A 14,937-nucleotide genomic window follows, 5' to 3' on the forward strand; every position below is an offset into this window, starting at 1 on the left:
TCATTGCCACAAATTGCATCTCTAAGACAACTCTTTCTTTGTAGTAATTCCAAATATTCCACAATAAATCTTAGATCTTGAATATTTCCTATCTGATCCAGTATTCCAATTGTCCTCAACAATCATGGCATAATAATGAATGTTTGGGTGAACACTTTGCGACCTGAAAAACGACCTGATTTGTGGACATGGGCATTTTCTTGGTTTTTGCATCACGAAGAAGTTCACAGTTTGGAAGTTCATTTCTTGATCTTCACGCCACAAACTTATTATCATTGTAAACATTTAGTAAACTTTTTGTACAAACTTTGACATTCACGAAAATTGGAAAATTGTTCTTCATGAATTAACTTTTCAAATAAATGTTCTAACATCGATAAATATTTGGCCGTTTTCTTTTTATAACCAAAATAAATTCCATATTTTTAAGAAAGAATTCCATAGAAAGGCGATGCAGAGATATACTCATAGATTTCGAAAAATTATTCGATATTCTTTTAAGTATGCACAAATTTCAGTTATTTTTGGTTCCTTAAACCGACTGATCACTACGATGAATTCATTTAAATAAGAAAAAACTCTGGAAACTTGAACGACATTCGATGCCAAAGTGTGGAATTTGCCATTGCCTAGTTCTAGTGTTGTGCGATTGAGAGTTATGCAATAATATTTAGTGAAACTGCGCTACAGCAGACAGACGGTGGCTCATACCTCAACGGAACTGGCGCTTCCGGTGGGCCAATGCACGATGTTTAAGAAACGTTCTAAACTGCAGCAGCACGATAAGTCCAAAGCTGCCCGTTCTATATTGCATTCGCGTTGTCCTTTGCGTCGTTCGCCGAGCGCACGGGCGAGCGAGCGAGACAGAGAGAGAAAGCTAACGTTTCCCCAAGAAAAAAAAAGAAACGTTCGTTTTAGCTGGCTAAGCCGCCCTCTTCAGGGTCCTTTGCGCCCCTGATATAGTTCTATGCACTTCCAACTTTAAACGAGAGCAAAAAAACACACGCGCACACACACTTTATCCACTGTTTGCGGCAATTGTGACCCGGGGAAAAGCTCATAAAGAATGGCTCAATCTAACGCCATTCGGGGCTTCCTTTTCCCGACACTCGCTTTTTCGCTTAAATTGCTGGCGCGTCGTCCGTGTCTGCACCGCACGAGACGAGATTCGAAACTCAATAACAACAAATTGAACCGCGGCCATTTATTAGCGAACGGCGCCTGACGGTGTCACTTCGCGCCCTCCCTCGCCCGCACAACACCCCCACCCCCGATGGGCTGTGAAAAGCTTTCGAGTGTTCGTCGTCATCGGCGGCTGATGCTTCCCGCAGAAGCCGCACGATCAGAACGATCACGCGAACGACTCCCCACCCGACATTCCCCAGTGACGTACGCGTTCCCTGGTGTGCGTACGTCCGGTGCGCAGGATTGTTGGCGTGCGCGTGTGTGTTGGTGCGCAAAGAGCGCCTGTTGAACTTTCTGCCAAACCGAACCGGAATCGTCCGGGCGAGAGAGTCCCTCGCCCCTTGGTGACCTTGCGCCCGGCCACACACCGCGGCGGTTTTTGGGCCGGGTTTGCGCCGGGTCCCCGGGCCATTAGCGGCCAGTTTTCGAAATTTTCCACAACCATCATCCATCGCCACCGATTCCGCTTTGTGGTCCTTCGCGCATCGCGTGCGGACAACCGCACCGCTGAAGGGCTCGCAGCCGGAACGGGGCCAGCGGTGAGCCGGATCGGTTGAGTTAGGGGAGGATAGATCTAGTTCGAACCTCCACCGGGCGGTCCTAACCAGCCCCGGTCAGCCCCGGTGAGGACGATGCAACGCCGATGGTGCTTGCGCTGTGTACAGCTCGCTCATTACAGCTTCCAGGGTCGTATGTTTCACTGTTGGACGATGACGACTGTCCGGACTGTTTTCGTTACCGGGTCCGGGTGCTCCTTGAAGTGTCAGGCACGAACACTCGACTCGCACGCGTGAACCGTTAATGGGTTTGACACTAATTGACTGTCACAAACGGCGGCGTCCCGGGTGTGTGGCCGACAGCACTCCAAAACTGGACTTGCTCCCAAAGACACTCCCTGCTGCTGCTGCCTGGAAGGATGTCGGCGGCCCACTAGTGCGCACTTCGCCGGTGCGTATCTTCTTTTTCCACGCATCGCCACCGATAACGGAAGCAGTACGTCTTATCGCGCACGACCCCAATGAGCTCAAAGTTTTGGCATCACTTTGCATCACAACCTTTTAATTTGGGGGTAGTGCTGGCTATGATTGAATGTTTGCGAGTTTGCGGTGAACTTTGGGCCCGCGCCACTATCTTCTTGATGAATTTTAATTTCCTCGTTGGCACCAGCCATCCAGCGAGAAAGGCGATGATGGCGAGTGATGAATGGAACGCCCCGGCTATCGGGGTTCAAGTACTTCCGGCACTACCCGGGAGTTTCGGGACAATCGCAATCCAGCTATGTCCAGATATGCTGTGCCCGATGCGACACTTGCTCCGCTATCTGTGCCACTCCAACAGTCACGGACCTTTATTGCACTAATTAAAATCCTACTCGAGCGGCCGCTGTCGAGTGGTTCTCGGCCTACCGGACTCGCCATTGCCGTTGCCCCTTTTTCCATTTCCCACCCGTCGAGGGGGGCAATTGAACTTTGGTTAGTTGTTGCCATTGGTTTACGCCTCATCAATCATTCTAACCGGAGGTGACATAGTCACCCGGCACGGCGATGCAAGCTCGTAAATTCCACACGGAATTTACGTGGCCAGCGTGTCTTGTGCGAAGCAACAAAACACGGAAACTTTGGTCGTTAATTTTCATAAACATTCTCGAAACGCACTCGATGGCCGGTGCGGTTAAGCAAACAAATAGTCGGCACGTTGTTGTGCCTTCACGGTATGTGGCCTTTGCAGCTTTGTTAGCACCACCGCACAAACTGATACGTGGCTCGGAAACAAAGCGCAGTCAACATTAGGGCGTTAAATTAAAAAGTCCTTCGTAGGGCGCGCTGGGGCCGGCCAACGCAATAAACAACGTACTACACCGGAACCGGCACCGGTCTCACCTTCAACGAAACTGGCGCTTCCGGTGCGCAGATTCACGAAAATTGATAACAATTTTCGGCAACGGCTCTACTGCGGCCAGATAGGGGGTCAGATGATGCATTCGCGGCCACGGGTACTGGTGAAGACGGACACGGATACACACGGAACACAAAGCCAACCGAACGGAACCGGAACAACTGTCACACACTTCCTATCCCGCCCGATTCTTTCGCAAAACCATGGCCGAGTTCGCCGGCGGAAAGCAAATTTATGGTTCCTCGCAGAGGATCGCGATCGCGGATACGTTGCGTACGGTGTCACGCCGTGGGTCGACTGCACTGCGATCGCCAATCTGATAGCCACCCCGGTTGGTCTCCAGACGGCCCTAGGTTTCTTTCCCATTTGCGCTTTTCTTGTGCCCTTTCTTCGCTCGGTAACGCTGCCAAGACGGTGGCCCCCGAAGCAGGTAAGAAACCGATTCAAACCGATTCGCGGACCGAGTTTGGTGTGGCACCGGTGCGAAAGGTGTAATGCGCGCGGGCTCCGCTATCATTGAACCCAGTGGTGCCGGGGTCTGCAAGACGGAACGAATATCCACCACGACGCGGAACGATGCAGTTCGAGGAAGCTTGAACCGGTTCGATCCACGATCTGGCGCAGCGGCAGCGGCGGCGGCGAATGCGCTTCACGCGTGAACGCCACGCTCGCGTATACCGCTACGTCACTCACGTGCCAGGTGACCGCGGCTCTTGGTGAAGGAAGGGGTGCCGCGTGTACAGCACGCGAGACCGCTCAGCTGTCGCGGTCGTGGACCGCGGCGAGTTGGCAACCTTGGCAAGCTGCGAACGCCGGTCAGGCGACTTGAGACACTCGGTGACCGGATGATACGGTGAAGAAGTCGCACCGCCCCGATGATCGCATCGCCTTATCACCCTTTTGGCGTTACTTCGATCGGGTAACCCGATACTAGTTTGTGAGTGCTGGGACGGAAGATACAAAACAAACATTTCGGTGCCCTAAACTAGGCGATCCAACAGCTCATATGTTTCAGTTCTACAGTTGAAGGCTAAAGTAGGCCATTACCGGGACGCGGGTTGTACGGAAAATGATTATGTAGGGTGGTCTGGAGTTTGGATTTGGGTTTGGAAGCTACCGAATACGTGATTTTTAAACCTTCAAACTTCATTCTGGAAATTGTAAACATTTATTAGGTCTTTTTCATCACTGCTTGCACTGCAGAAAAGGGGGAATCTTGTACCGAATCGCCACTGGTGATGAAAAGGGGAGTTATTAAAAGAATTCTAATCCCAAAAAGGGCTGGGAACTGCCTGGTGAGTCATGTCCATCGCAACCAAAACGAAATATCCACTGCGCAATGGTTATGCTGTGCCTATGGTGGGATATGAAAGGTGTGGTGTAGTGTGAGCTTTTAAAATGATGAATGAAATGATTGGTGGTTCATTTCATAAGCAAAAATTAACCTATTTGGGGGTCGCAAAACAAACACATCGTGCAAGAGAAGCCAATGCACCCACAACGAGTGACCGTTTGGTGCGGATTTTGGTCTGGCGGCATTTTTCGACCCATTTTTTTCGAAAACGAAGAAGGAGCTGCCGTAGCCGACGATGGCGTACGCTACCGAGAAATGTTGATTGGTTGAGCTGATTGGTTCTTCAACGAAATTGGACTTGGACGACATTTGATTTCAACAGGGCTGCGCCACGTGCAATACACCGACAGCCACAATCGATATTTTGCGCCCAATCTTCAGAACCCAAACACTAAATGGAATACTCCAAACTTTAAGAAACACAACGAAATAGACAGAAACACGATCGTGTTCAGTCAAACAATACACCATACGTACGAACGTCAAAAGTTGAGTTCTAAAGAAGATATTGGTCCGGCTCCATCGGCCAACGCTAAATGTTCTCGATCATGACCCACAGAGAGCGGTTGCCAAATTGCTCATAATCTTTCCTGTCACGCATCGTGTCGATTTCCGTGCCCGAATTCCAGCTAATTGAGCTGTCGTGGGGGCGCACTCATCACAACTCGTTAACTGGGAGCTTCCCAGAATGGACAGCAACCCGTGCGAAAACCCGTCTGAATGAACCCATTCTTCGCTGGTCGCTAGTTTTCACAATGGCGGCACCAAGGGGCCCCGGTACAAACGAGGTGCTAAACGAAAGTGCAGCCCCTATGCCGCGTGTTGGAACATTTCATTCAGAAGACGGCGCCAACAGTTGGCGATTCTGATTAGCGCGATATTCGATTCGGCATTAGCGCTAATGTGCGGCGTCGCCACCACGACCGGACCACGGCGGACGTTCAATTGGCGACAAATTAGTGTTGCTGGAGCTCTGGGTCAACGCAGAAAAAAATATGCCCCATAACATGCGTTGCGAATTCGGTGCTCCCGTTCGCCCTGTTGTCAAAGCCCGGGGTCCCATCGCAAGATCTGTCAGCGGACGGTCCGTCGATGGTAATTGATTTGATGACCGCACCGACAACCCGTTCTCTCTCTCTCTCTCTCTCTCTCTCGGGACAGCCAAACGCTAATTAAATTGCCATTTGACACTCGCCAACGGTAGTGCGCCCGTTTCCGTCGCTGACCAATTGCCGCGGCAGCTTGTTGGACGTTCTTGGGCACAATAATACGAATGCGGCATTAGGCCCATTTCGAAGCTCCCAAACAGGCCGCAAAAACATCAATTGAAGGCACTTGTAAACATCGGTCGGCGCGGCATGAATGTTTGTCGTTATTACGGGGATTTCCGACCCACAAAAACCGGTCGATGAGTAAACTGTGAACTTGAAAAATTAGAGCGCCGGCTCCAAGGCACGAAAGCTCGCTCGAGTTGCGCTACACGCCGGTGCGACTCGCGTCCAGTCGCATCTGGCGCGTGACACAACCGCGAAAACACGATCGAGACGGATCGACTGATCGACTGGTTTCATTCATATGCTCGGCGCCCGGCACAAACCGATGCAAACTCGATCCGTGCGGTAAACCGTGGATTTCCGTGCCGGGCTCTGGGATTGCTTCATTCATTCGTTTCCGGTTTTCGGTTCGGAGCGAAAACATTCACGCAAGGATGGGCGGTCGATGACCAACCAGTTGTAGCCCCCAGTAACCTTGCACTACCGTTACCTCCGAAAACGGAGCGTTGGTTTCGCTCCGTACCCCGTTCATTGTTGTTCTTCAAGGCAAACAAATAGGGATGCGAGACAACATCAACAACCGGAGTGGATCGGTACGCAAATGGGGACGCACGTGTTTGGGGTGAAGGTTACAGTTTTTTTTACACGTAGAAAGCGATTAGCCAAGAGCAAACAAGTTAATCGTAAATAATCAACGCCTAGCGTGTAAAAACTAAATTCAAACCATTCTGCGCAATGTGCTAGGAATGTGTCAACAGTGTTTGAATTTTTCCAATACCTTAAGGCAGAATCGAATTAGAAATTCATTAACGGTTTGGTGGAACCATTGCTATACAGTAAACAAGCTGATTTGGAAGATTCATTTTACATTCAGGGACTTTTTGTTGATGAACAATTAGTGGGCAATTGCACATAATTTCATAATTCACAGAATTGTATCATGTTTTCAATAGACGAACTCAATGACGACTCGTTCCACGATGATGGGCTCATGATGTTTTCCCCCGTTAGGAAGAAATGCTGAAAGTTCTCTCTATGCTGAAAGTTTTAATTTTAGTGGTTGGCAGTTCTTCATAGTATCTTCAAAAATAACCTCCCAAAGCTGTTCCGTATTTCCAGAACGCCCTTTGAAGTTATGTGCTCAATCATTACAGCTGCATAGACAAGTCTGTAAAAACCTACTTTATGCAAATGACTGAAAACGAAATGTAACAGCAAGCACCGGGAACTTTTTTGTGCCCAAATGGCTATAGATGTTTGAATAACCGCCCAAAGGTGCATTAATTGCAAAGAGTTACCAAACTGTTGCGTTATTAAATTTACTCGTGCTGGGGCCCATCAGCACTGGAGCTGTCTGACCTGCTCCTTCTGCAGAACAGACGCTCACAGTTCATTTCGTTGTTGTGGTCGGAATGGGAAACATCGGATAGAGGCTAACTATTTTCCGAATATGCTGCTTTAAACTATGAGGCAAAATGACAGTTACGTGTATTTAAAATTTCGCAACCTGATATTTGTAAATTTTGTAAAACGGAACAGATACCACACGGTATTCATTTACACGGTTTTAAACGTTTATGAATCATTGACTAAAAACCAACAGACCTTATAAGCAGTCCGATGCACAAAGTTCTCACCAATAATCTTAAAACAGCTAGCCCTAGCAGCATCCCTTACTGCTTTTTCTACCTTCAACCTATTCTGTAAATAATCAATGTTTTACGGCGAAACCATTGATACATTCCCTACACTCTTGCCGTTTGTGCAGTATAATCTCGGCAACGTGACGCATTAAACGCGGTGAAATATTATTCCAACATTCTCCGGCAACGCCACACATTCGTACCGAAGGCACTCCTTTGATGTACGAACTGACGAGTTTGGATTGTTTGCGCGATGCTTGGAAACAACGAGCATTGTGTTGTCCTATTCGCATAACTAACGCCGTTCAAAACTCGACCGACGTACCGATGCATTCCGCTCGAGGACGAATCAGGACACTCGAGCGCAGCTTGCGTAACTATGTTCTCGTTGCCAGGAACGCACCAGACACCGACGGATTAGCTCGGAATTCCCGCACAGGAACCGGGCCTCCTCTACCCGAGTGTTCTATTTATTCTTCTAATTATGATAAATTGCCGCATTAAGCCAACGAGCCGCTGTGCGCGGCAGTCGTCACCCACCCAGGACCAGGATGCTCCGGATGCATCCCTGACAGGCACATGAAAATCATTACGCCAAACCCGGGACCGAACCCGGTGGTAGCGGCGGCAAAACATACCGCAAAGCCAAATTCAGAAAACAAACACTTCAATGCTCGCGAAAGTAGGCGCTCGCGAATCGATATCTGCTGCCAACGGCGGAACAACGTTACCAGGCCGGAGGGACGCATTTATCCTCGCTGTCGCCCTTTTAGTTGCCACGGCGAGCAGCAGTTGCAACCACTTAATTGGGACCTTCCCGTTCGACGCGCCCACCGGGAATGTATCTAATTCACGGTTCGCGAATAAATAATTCAACGAAGCTCTTGCGGAAGCGCCGGAAGTAACGGCCACAAAACACCACTTCCGGAGCAGTGCATGCACCAAACCAGCGGAACCAATCCGCTCGCGCTGTTCGGTGGAAGCATGCTAGGTTGCGCTTTGCAAAAGTAAAACATACCTTTCGCCCACCAGAACCCAGCAATTATCGGCCATTAAAGTTAAGCCGTAAAATTAGGCCAGCTTGCGGGGGCATCTGTCCCTGAACCCGGCACAAGTGGTTCTCCCCCCGGGAACCGAAGCGCAAGAAACGCTTTTATCAACTTTGCAACCGGTTCCGCCCTTCATTTGGGCGCCGGTGCCGGCCCTAAACCAAGAGTCCAGTTTCCACCAATTAAACAACGGAAGACCGTTTCCAATTGGAGTTTCCCATTCGTGTTCCACCGCTGATCACCGGGAAAAGCCCGCCCTTTCGCAAGGAAAAGAAAAACAAACTCGAAAGTCCCGTTTTTGTGCTGCGGTGCCGTAATCCAACTGTCGTCTCCTAACGGTCATCGAACAGAGATCGAAGCGAATTTAAATTCATGGCTCGTCCCACGACCTTTCGGCAGCAGCCAAAGCTCGAACAGTCAAATGAGTTTTTCGAACCCAAACAACTCCGCTGGGTTCGGGGGCCCGGTGCCCAAGGTCCCGCTCGCTGACGACGGAAAACCTTGCACACCGGCATGTAACCGCCGGCTGGCCTTCAGGCTAAACGGATGATTGATGTAGATAAAGGCAAATATTCCGGACCGTTGGATTGCAAATCATCACCGGCCAGGTTCGAACGTGCGGACGCCGAGTCCGAGTGTTGGAGAAACTGTTTCTTTAGCCGACGCTGTTCTGTTGGTCCAAACCGGGGTGGCCCGCCGCCCGGTTCCGTGTGCTAATGTTGACTCACGAGCCGGCGCTACCTTTCTTCCCGTGGTGTTAGAAACCCCGGTGTTTTAGTAGGAGACTGTGTGTTAGGCGCAGCACCAGTCTCGATTACTTAAACGCCCATTAAATTCTTCAAATTACATCCTGTCGCACTTCTAATGGTTGTTGCACTGTAAAGTCCCCAATACCTCGAAGTTGCAGAAAATGTTCAAGCTTCAAATAGGAATGTGGATGTGCCGTAAACAAATCATGCTGACAGGTGTTGCCTTTCCGAACTCCAGACTCCCCTACAGCACGGTATAAATCATCTGCTGGTCGATAGTCGGTCGGAAAAAGGAACTTCATTCGGTGAGCTACGTGTTCAGCTCATGTTTAACCCTCTCTCACCGGTGTCTCAAGTCGTAACCCGGGACCACACCATGCCCGGGACGTGTCGGTCGGCCACTACTCACAATCGAAAGGCGTTACCATGAGCTCTGAGCTCCTAACTCCTCTTCACACAATGGCTCCGCAATGCGAAATGTACCAACCGACAGTGAGGAAGGAAACGATTTTTCCAACTCCAATCCATAAACAAGACAAACCATCCGTCACTTCGGTCCCTCCCCGTGCGTTTTCGGTATGGAAGTGACCTCTTCCACTTACCATTCACTCACCCAGACAACGGCGCGCCTTCTTTTGCCGGTTCCTCATAAACTGCGGCAGACTCCGCTGTTTACTCAGGATTTCCATCGTCCCGAACGCCTCGAGAATGATTATGTTTGCCGATTGGGGCACGCTGGACGAGGAGCAGTGATGCGGAGCGCCACGACCGAACGGGGGCGTCAACGGACAGCTAGGGCCGTCGTCAACATAGGACAAAAGTTTCTTCCTCAAGTGATCCAATTATAGGCTTTCAGGAAGTTGGACGGGCACCGTTTTTGTGTGCGCCTCCCCCAGTCCGGGTGATAAAGGCTCCTCAATCAGAGTCTATCCAAAAGCGTCGCGCTTCGTTGAGTGGTGCCTTCCAGCGGTTGTGCGGTTAAGCGATTGCCAACTCCGGTACCCGTTTACCAGCCGTCGTCCTTGTTGGCATGGTTTGGGGAAGAACGCACCTTAGGCTGAATCTTCCATCATTAAAGGGCCCCGCAGCTATCGGTGATTGGGCCCGCCGAGTTCGTCAGGGAAGCAAATACACTTTATTGATTGATTATTGGTTTTTGAAAATACGCACTGTATAAAATATGTAACCGCTGGCTGCTGTCCGCAGAAAAAATCGCAACCTTCAACCAGCGCTAGTTCCGGGAAAGAAATGCGCGAATGGAAGCGATGGGCGAGCAAAGTACTTCGTGGAAAAGGAATACCGCGGTACACCTTGGGTCCACGTGGCTTCGGGCAAAACATTAAATCAACGAAGGGTGAAAAGCATAATTAAAATCGAGCCCTTCTTTGCGAGAAAGGCTAGCACGGCAGCTGGAGCATTAGTGCAAATGTCGCGTCGGAGGGAAAAGTTTCAGCCAAGCCCACGATAACCGTTTTCAAACTTCCCGCTAAGCTTGACAGTTTAATCTTGCCCGGACCGATGGTAGGAAAAGTTATACTCCGAATTACTCTCTCCAATGCACCATACGCCCGGGAAACGCATAATTTCCATGGCAGCTTACGCCAGAAAGACGCCACCCATCACTAAACTATCTTGAAACCTCGAATTATCGTCTAATCCAATCCGACACTTTGGTCGACGGCAACCGAAGCACGTGACATTCGCCAGAGGTTATGAACACTATAAATTAGATAGCACCCTTTTGGTTTGTGCGACCTCCGGACATCCATCGCCCAAAAACCGAACCGCCGGCCAAACTCTGAAAGCGATAGTGAAAAACAATCTAAAAACAAATGGGGAAGCTTTTGCAAAAACTATACAACCTTCTCGCGCGCATATTAGCCCTTGCGAACGGGGCAAAAAATGTGTCGAAAGCATAAAACTTTCATGGGTCTGTGTTTCTCCCTCATTCAGCGACTTTTTGTCTTACTTTTTTCATAACAAATTTGAATCTTATTTTCTCACAACTTCATTTCCGTTACTTACACAGTACAGATCCGGTCCCACTGTTAGCGTGCGCACCGCCACACTGCTTCACATTCCACGCGAGGGACACAACGTTATAAAGTAGAAGATTTCTCTCTTTCGGCCCTTTCATCCTGGTGCATTTTCTGTGTTGCTGTTTTTGTTACCACTTCCACCATCGTGGCATTCAGTCAGTGCGCGCTTTTCCACAATCGGTGTTAATGTTTTCCGCCGCGCTGCCCCTTTTACTATTCCGGAACACTTTGTTTCTTTCTCTTTTTACTGGTTTATTATTTTTCTGTTGCCGTTTTTTAGCGTACCGCCAAGAGACCGACAGACCAACAGTGACCCGCGCTCGGGTTTGCTGGAGCGGAAAACTCGATGTATATCTTACCCTCGCTTTATAGTCGCCAGCCGTTCTGGCGAAAAGTGTTTGAAACATGGCGAATTTCACTGAAGCATTTAACGGGTTTCGATTCTATTTGGTGTTCGCATTTGTTTATTGTGCTGTTCGCGCCAAAAATTAATGATAATTTGCCATTTCTTCATGGCGACCACATTTTCCGTTCTCTATACTTTGGATTCTTTCAATGGAAAAACAAATTTATATCAAATACGGTTTTTCTGTTTTGTGTTGCCTCTTTTATTACGACAATTACGACGGATCCGTGTCCTTTTCTGCTCCAGACCACAAACAATGCAGCGCGTCGCACTCGGGCACGTTAAGAAATTTACACAACTGACCATTTGCGAATCAAATTAACCCCTTTCCGTTGCTCTAGAGCCTTCTTGTTTGCTGTGAATGCTAAAAATGGTAAAGGAATCGAACGCCCTTTGCCACACTGCAGATCGGTGCTGCAGCCTAATAAGGGCCAACGCATAACTCTCGGCTCTACCGAGGGATATGGTTGGCGGACGGTACACAGCAGAACACGGACATTGCTCGTTCCGGGATAGAAATAGAAATGATTTCAAATCTAAATGCTATAGCATCGTTGGATGTTAAGTAAATAAGAACATTACGACAAATTACGCTGATGATCTCTCTATGACTTAATGTCTCACTGCACTTTGTAACCCAAAATAGGACCTCTACAAACTGCTTCCAACCAATTAAAGCCTGACGTTCTATCTTTCACAACGGAAAATCAAATCGCTGTCCACCTTAACTGCATTATTATCGCGTACCAAACGCTCTGCCAATCTTGCTCTGTACAAGCTCCTTTCGTTTCCTTAGGTGGAATATTTACACAAAACCATGCGTCAACTACGCACCGAAGGTACTAACGAGGACATTGAAACGCGAAATTAAACATTCACGCTCTGAGCCGGCGGGCAAATGTGGTCCGTTAGGGGAACCGGTACAGAAGCGGAAATACACGCCATGATTAAATTAGTTTGTTTGTTTGTAATTAGTTTGAAAAGAGCCCTTCCGTCTCACGCTTATTCTAAAGGTGCCGCAGGGTTACAATCGATACCGGAGGGTTCTTATTTTTGCGCGTCGGTTGCACGGACAACGGCGCTACTAGCACGTTCGCCGTCGAAGCACCCGAAGGTGATGTACCGTTCGATTCGGCCGCTTCCTCGCCGACCTCCTGTAGAGTAAAAATAGTAGAGAGTAAAATTAATTTTGTTACATTTATTACCAGGGTTTACAGAAGCGTTTAAGCGAGAGCCAGAAAAAAATGTCTGAGAGCTAAGACACTACAAAAGGTTGGCGTCATAGAAAAAAGAAGGACAGTGTGCATCTTATCGCTAAGCATGGTTGAGATGGTGGTGTGCCGAAGAACATTACATTTAAATTCGTACAGCTTGCCAGTTTCATCTGCGCCAGCTGTGAAGCAGGAGTTAGGGACTGAGTGCTGCCGAACGGTGATGTCATCATTGTGGACACGGCACGCTTCAGCTTCGAGGGCGTTTTGTTGAACGAAAAAGCACGTCCAACCTGCAGAGAGGAGAAATCAGACAGGAGTGAAATAAGTACAGGCGCACCATCGGCCATTTTGGCCGTAGGATGGTGTGGCTTTGAAACCCTAGTTACCCTGATGCGAGTTTTCGACGCAAATTTGAATGCTTTCGCCAGCGTTCCTACATTGATGTCGCTCACATCAATGTCGACCTCCTCGGCCGTGCTGTTGATTAGAAAGTGGGCCGCATCCGGCCGGCACGCGTTCTCCGCCATCTGCTTCGACAGGCTCCGCAGGTAGACCAGCTTGTCCTGTTCTTCGTCGGCCATGTTGAACGAGTAGTGACAATCCTTTGCGTTGGGGGCCATTTCGCGACAGTTGAGCAGGAAGGCACGCGGGCTGTCAACGATGTTAACCACCAGACGGACCGTGCTCAGCGGCATGGACTTGAGGTGTTTGTACGGTTTTGTTCCGGTGGAAGAGGACCGCGTCAGGTTCAGTGTGTTGGTGTTTGGTGATTTGGCGTTGTTAAACGCACGCGAACGCTTCTTGCACACCATGAGCGTATCGTTGAACAGAAACAGCACCAGGGGATCGCCACGGTCGATAAGGTTGTCAATGTCGGACAGCGCGGTCACCTCGCAGCGGGATACGAATTTACGGTGCGATGATACCAAAAGGAACTACGGCCATAAGAATGGGTAATTAAATTAAAAAAAGTGCTAATCGTTTCGCTACACACGCTCGATCCACCTACCGGACACTCGTCGATGTGCTTAAAAATGTCGAACAGTGCCATCTGGCCTTCGGTTTTACGCTTATCCTCGTTGATATACGTCATCACCTCTCTGATCGCTGTCAGTGCGTCCTTCAGCTTCTGTTTGTCGGCATTCGCTTCGGCAGTTTGCTCAAAAATGTCTAAACGAATAGAGGGCACCTTTAGCGAAATCATAAAGCGGCCTTTTTTGCCACACCTCACCTTTCAACAACAAACTAATGCTGGGTAGTCGCTGCACTGGGCGTATCATTAGATCTTGTAGGGATTGTCGGCCACACTCGGGCTTGGACTGGTTAATTTTGAGGAATGCATGAAACCGTGGGTTGCTTGTATCGCACTGCACGAGCGTTTCCTTCATCTGCTCGAAAAAGTTCACGTACGGTGGGTAAGCTTTCAGCAGATCTTCCCGATAGTCGAGCACGATCTGTCCGATCATTGCCTCTTCTGACCAGTTGCCGTGGATTGCCTGCAATCGGGCCAGCATCCCCTTGTGCACTTCATAGATGGGAAGGAAATTGCCAAAAATGGACCTTAACTCTGATTTGTTGAGAAGCGCATTGTCGCTCTCAACCATCTCTTCCAAAGGTTCCTTAAAGAGCTGCATTCGTTCAAATGAAAACAAAACAAAAATGGGATCACCGATAGTGCTTTTAACTAAGCATTGATAAAGAGACAGGCAATTCCTGCGCATTTTTTTCGCTCGCACGAACAATGCTCGTGCTGCAACCAACCTACCTTCACGATGCTCTCCAGGATGCCAACATAGTTCGATTCCGTGTGGAAAAAATCCGTAAAGTAGTGATAGCGCTTCGTTTGCTTCTTGGCCGGCTGCTGCTCTAACGGCGCTTCCCCCGCCTCCGAGATGACGTTGCGCTTGCTAGCCTCGTGCTTGTCCGGGCTGTTGGTGCAATCAAGAAAGCTACCTGAAACCGACAGTAAGCCAGCATCGGAGACGGACGACCGCCGTTTGCCCACACTGAGCGGAGTGCCTTCCGCCGGTATTCTCTGCGACAGTCGTTTACGTTTCCGCTTGTTGAAGCTCACTGGAAGCGAATCTCGCCGATCGACGACCGGTGTATGGGCAATGCTCTCCAAATA

General features: G+C 49.2%; 1 protein-coding gene across 1 annotated transcript in view; it reads right to left on the bottom strand.

The window, feature by feature from the left end:
* Window positions 1–11,864: 11,864 nt before the first annotated feature.
* The window catches only part of LOC131206669 (protein ECT2), a 60,293-nt gene continuing 57,220 nt past the window's right edge, over window positions 11,865–14,937 (bottom strand). Inside the window, exons 8-13 of the mRNA XM_058199330.1 lie at window positions 14,575–14,937; window positions 14,041–14,437; window positions 13,819–13,979; window positions 13,196–13,744; window positions 12,950–13,099; window positions 11,865–12,749 (exon numbers count right to left, since the gene is read on the bottom strand). Coding sequence (XP_058055313.1) covers window positions 12,603–12,749; window positions 12,950–13,099; window positions 13,196–13,744; window positions 13,819–13,979; window positions 14,041–14,437; window positions 14,575–14,937 — 1,767 coding nt within the window. The 3' untranslated portion in view covers window positions 11,865–12,602. The remainder of the gene's footprint in view (window positions 12,750–12,949; window positions 13,100–13,195; window positions 13,745–13,818; window positions 13,980–14,040; window positions 14,438–14,574) is intronic.

This window comes from Anopheles bellator, chromosome 1 (assembly GCF_943735745.2).
Source record: "Anopheles bellator chromosome 1, idAnoBellAS_SP24_06.2, whole genome shotgun sequence".
In the NCBI taxonomy this organism is placed as follows: Eukaryota; Metazoa; Arthropoda; class Insecta; order Diptera; family Culicidae; genus Anopheles; species Anopheles bellator.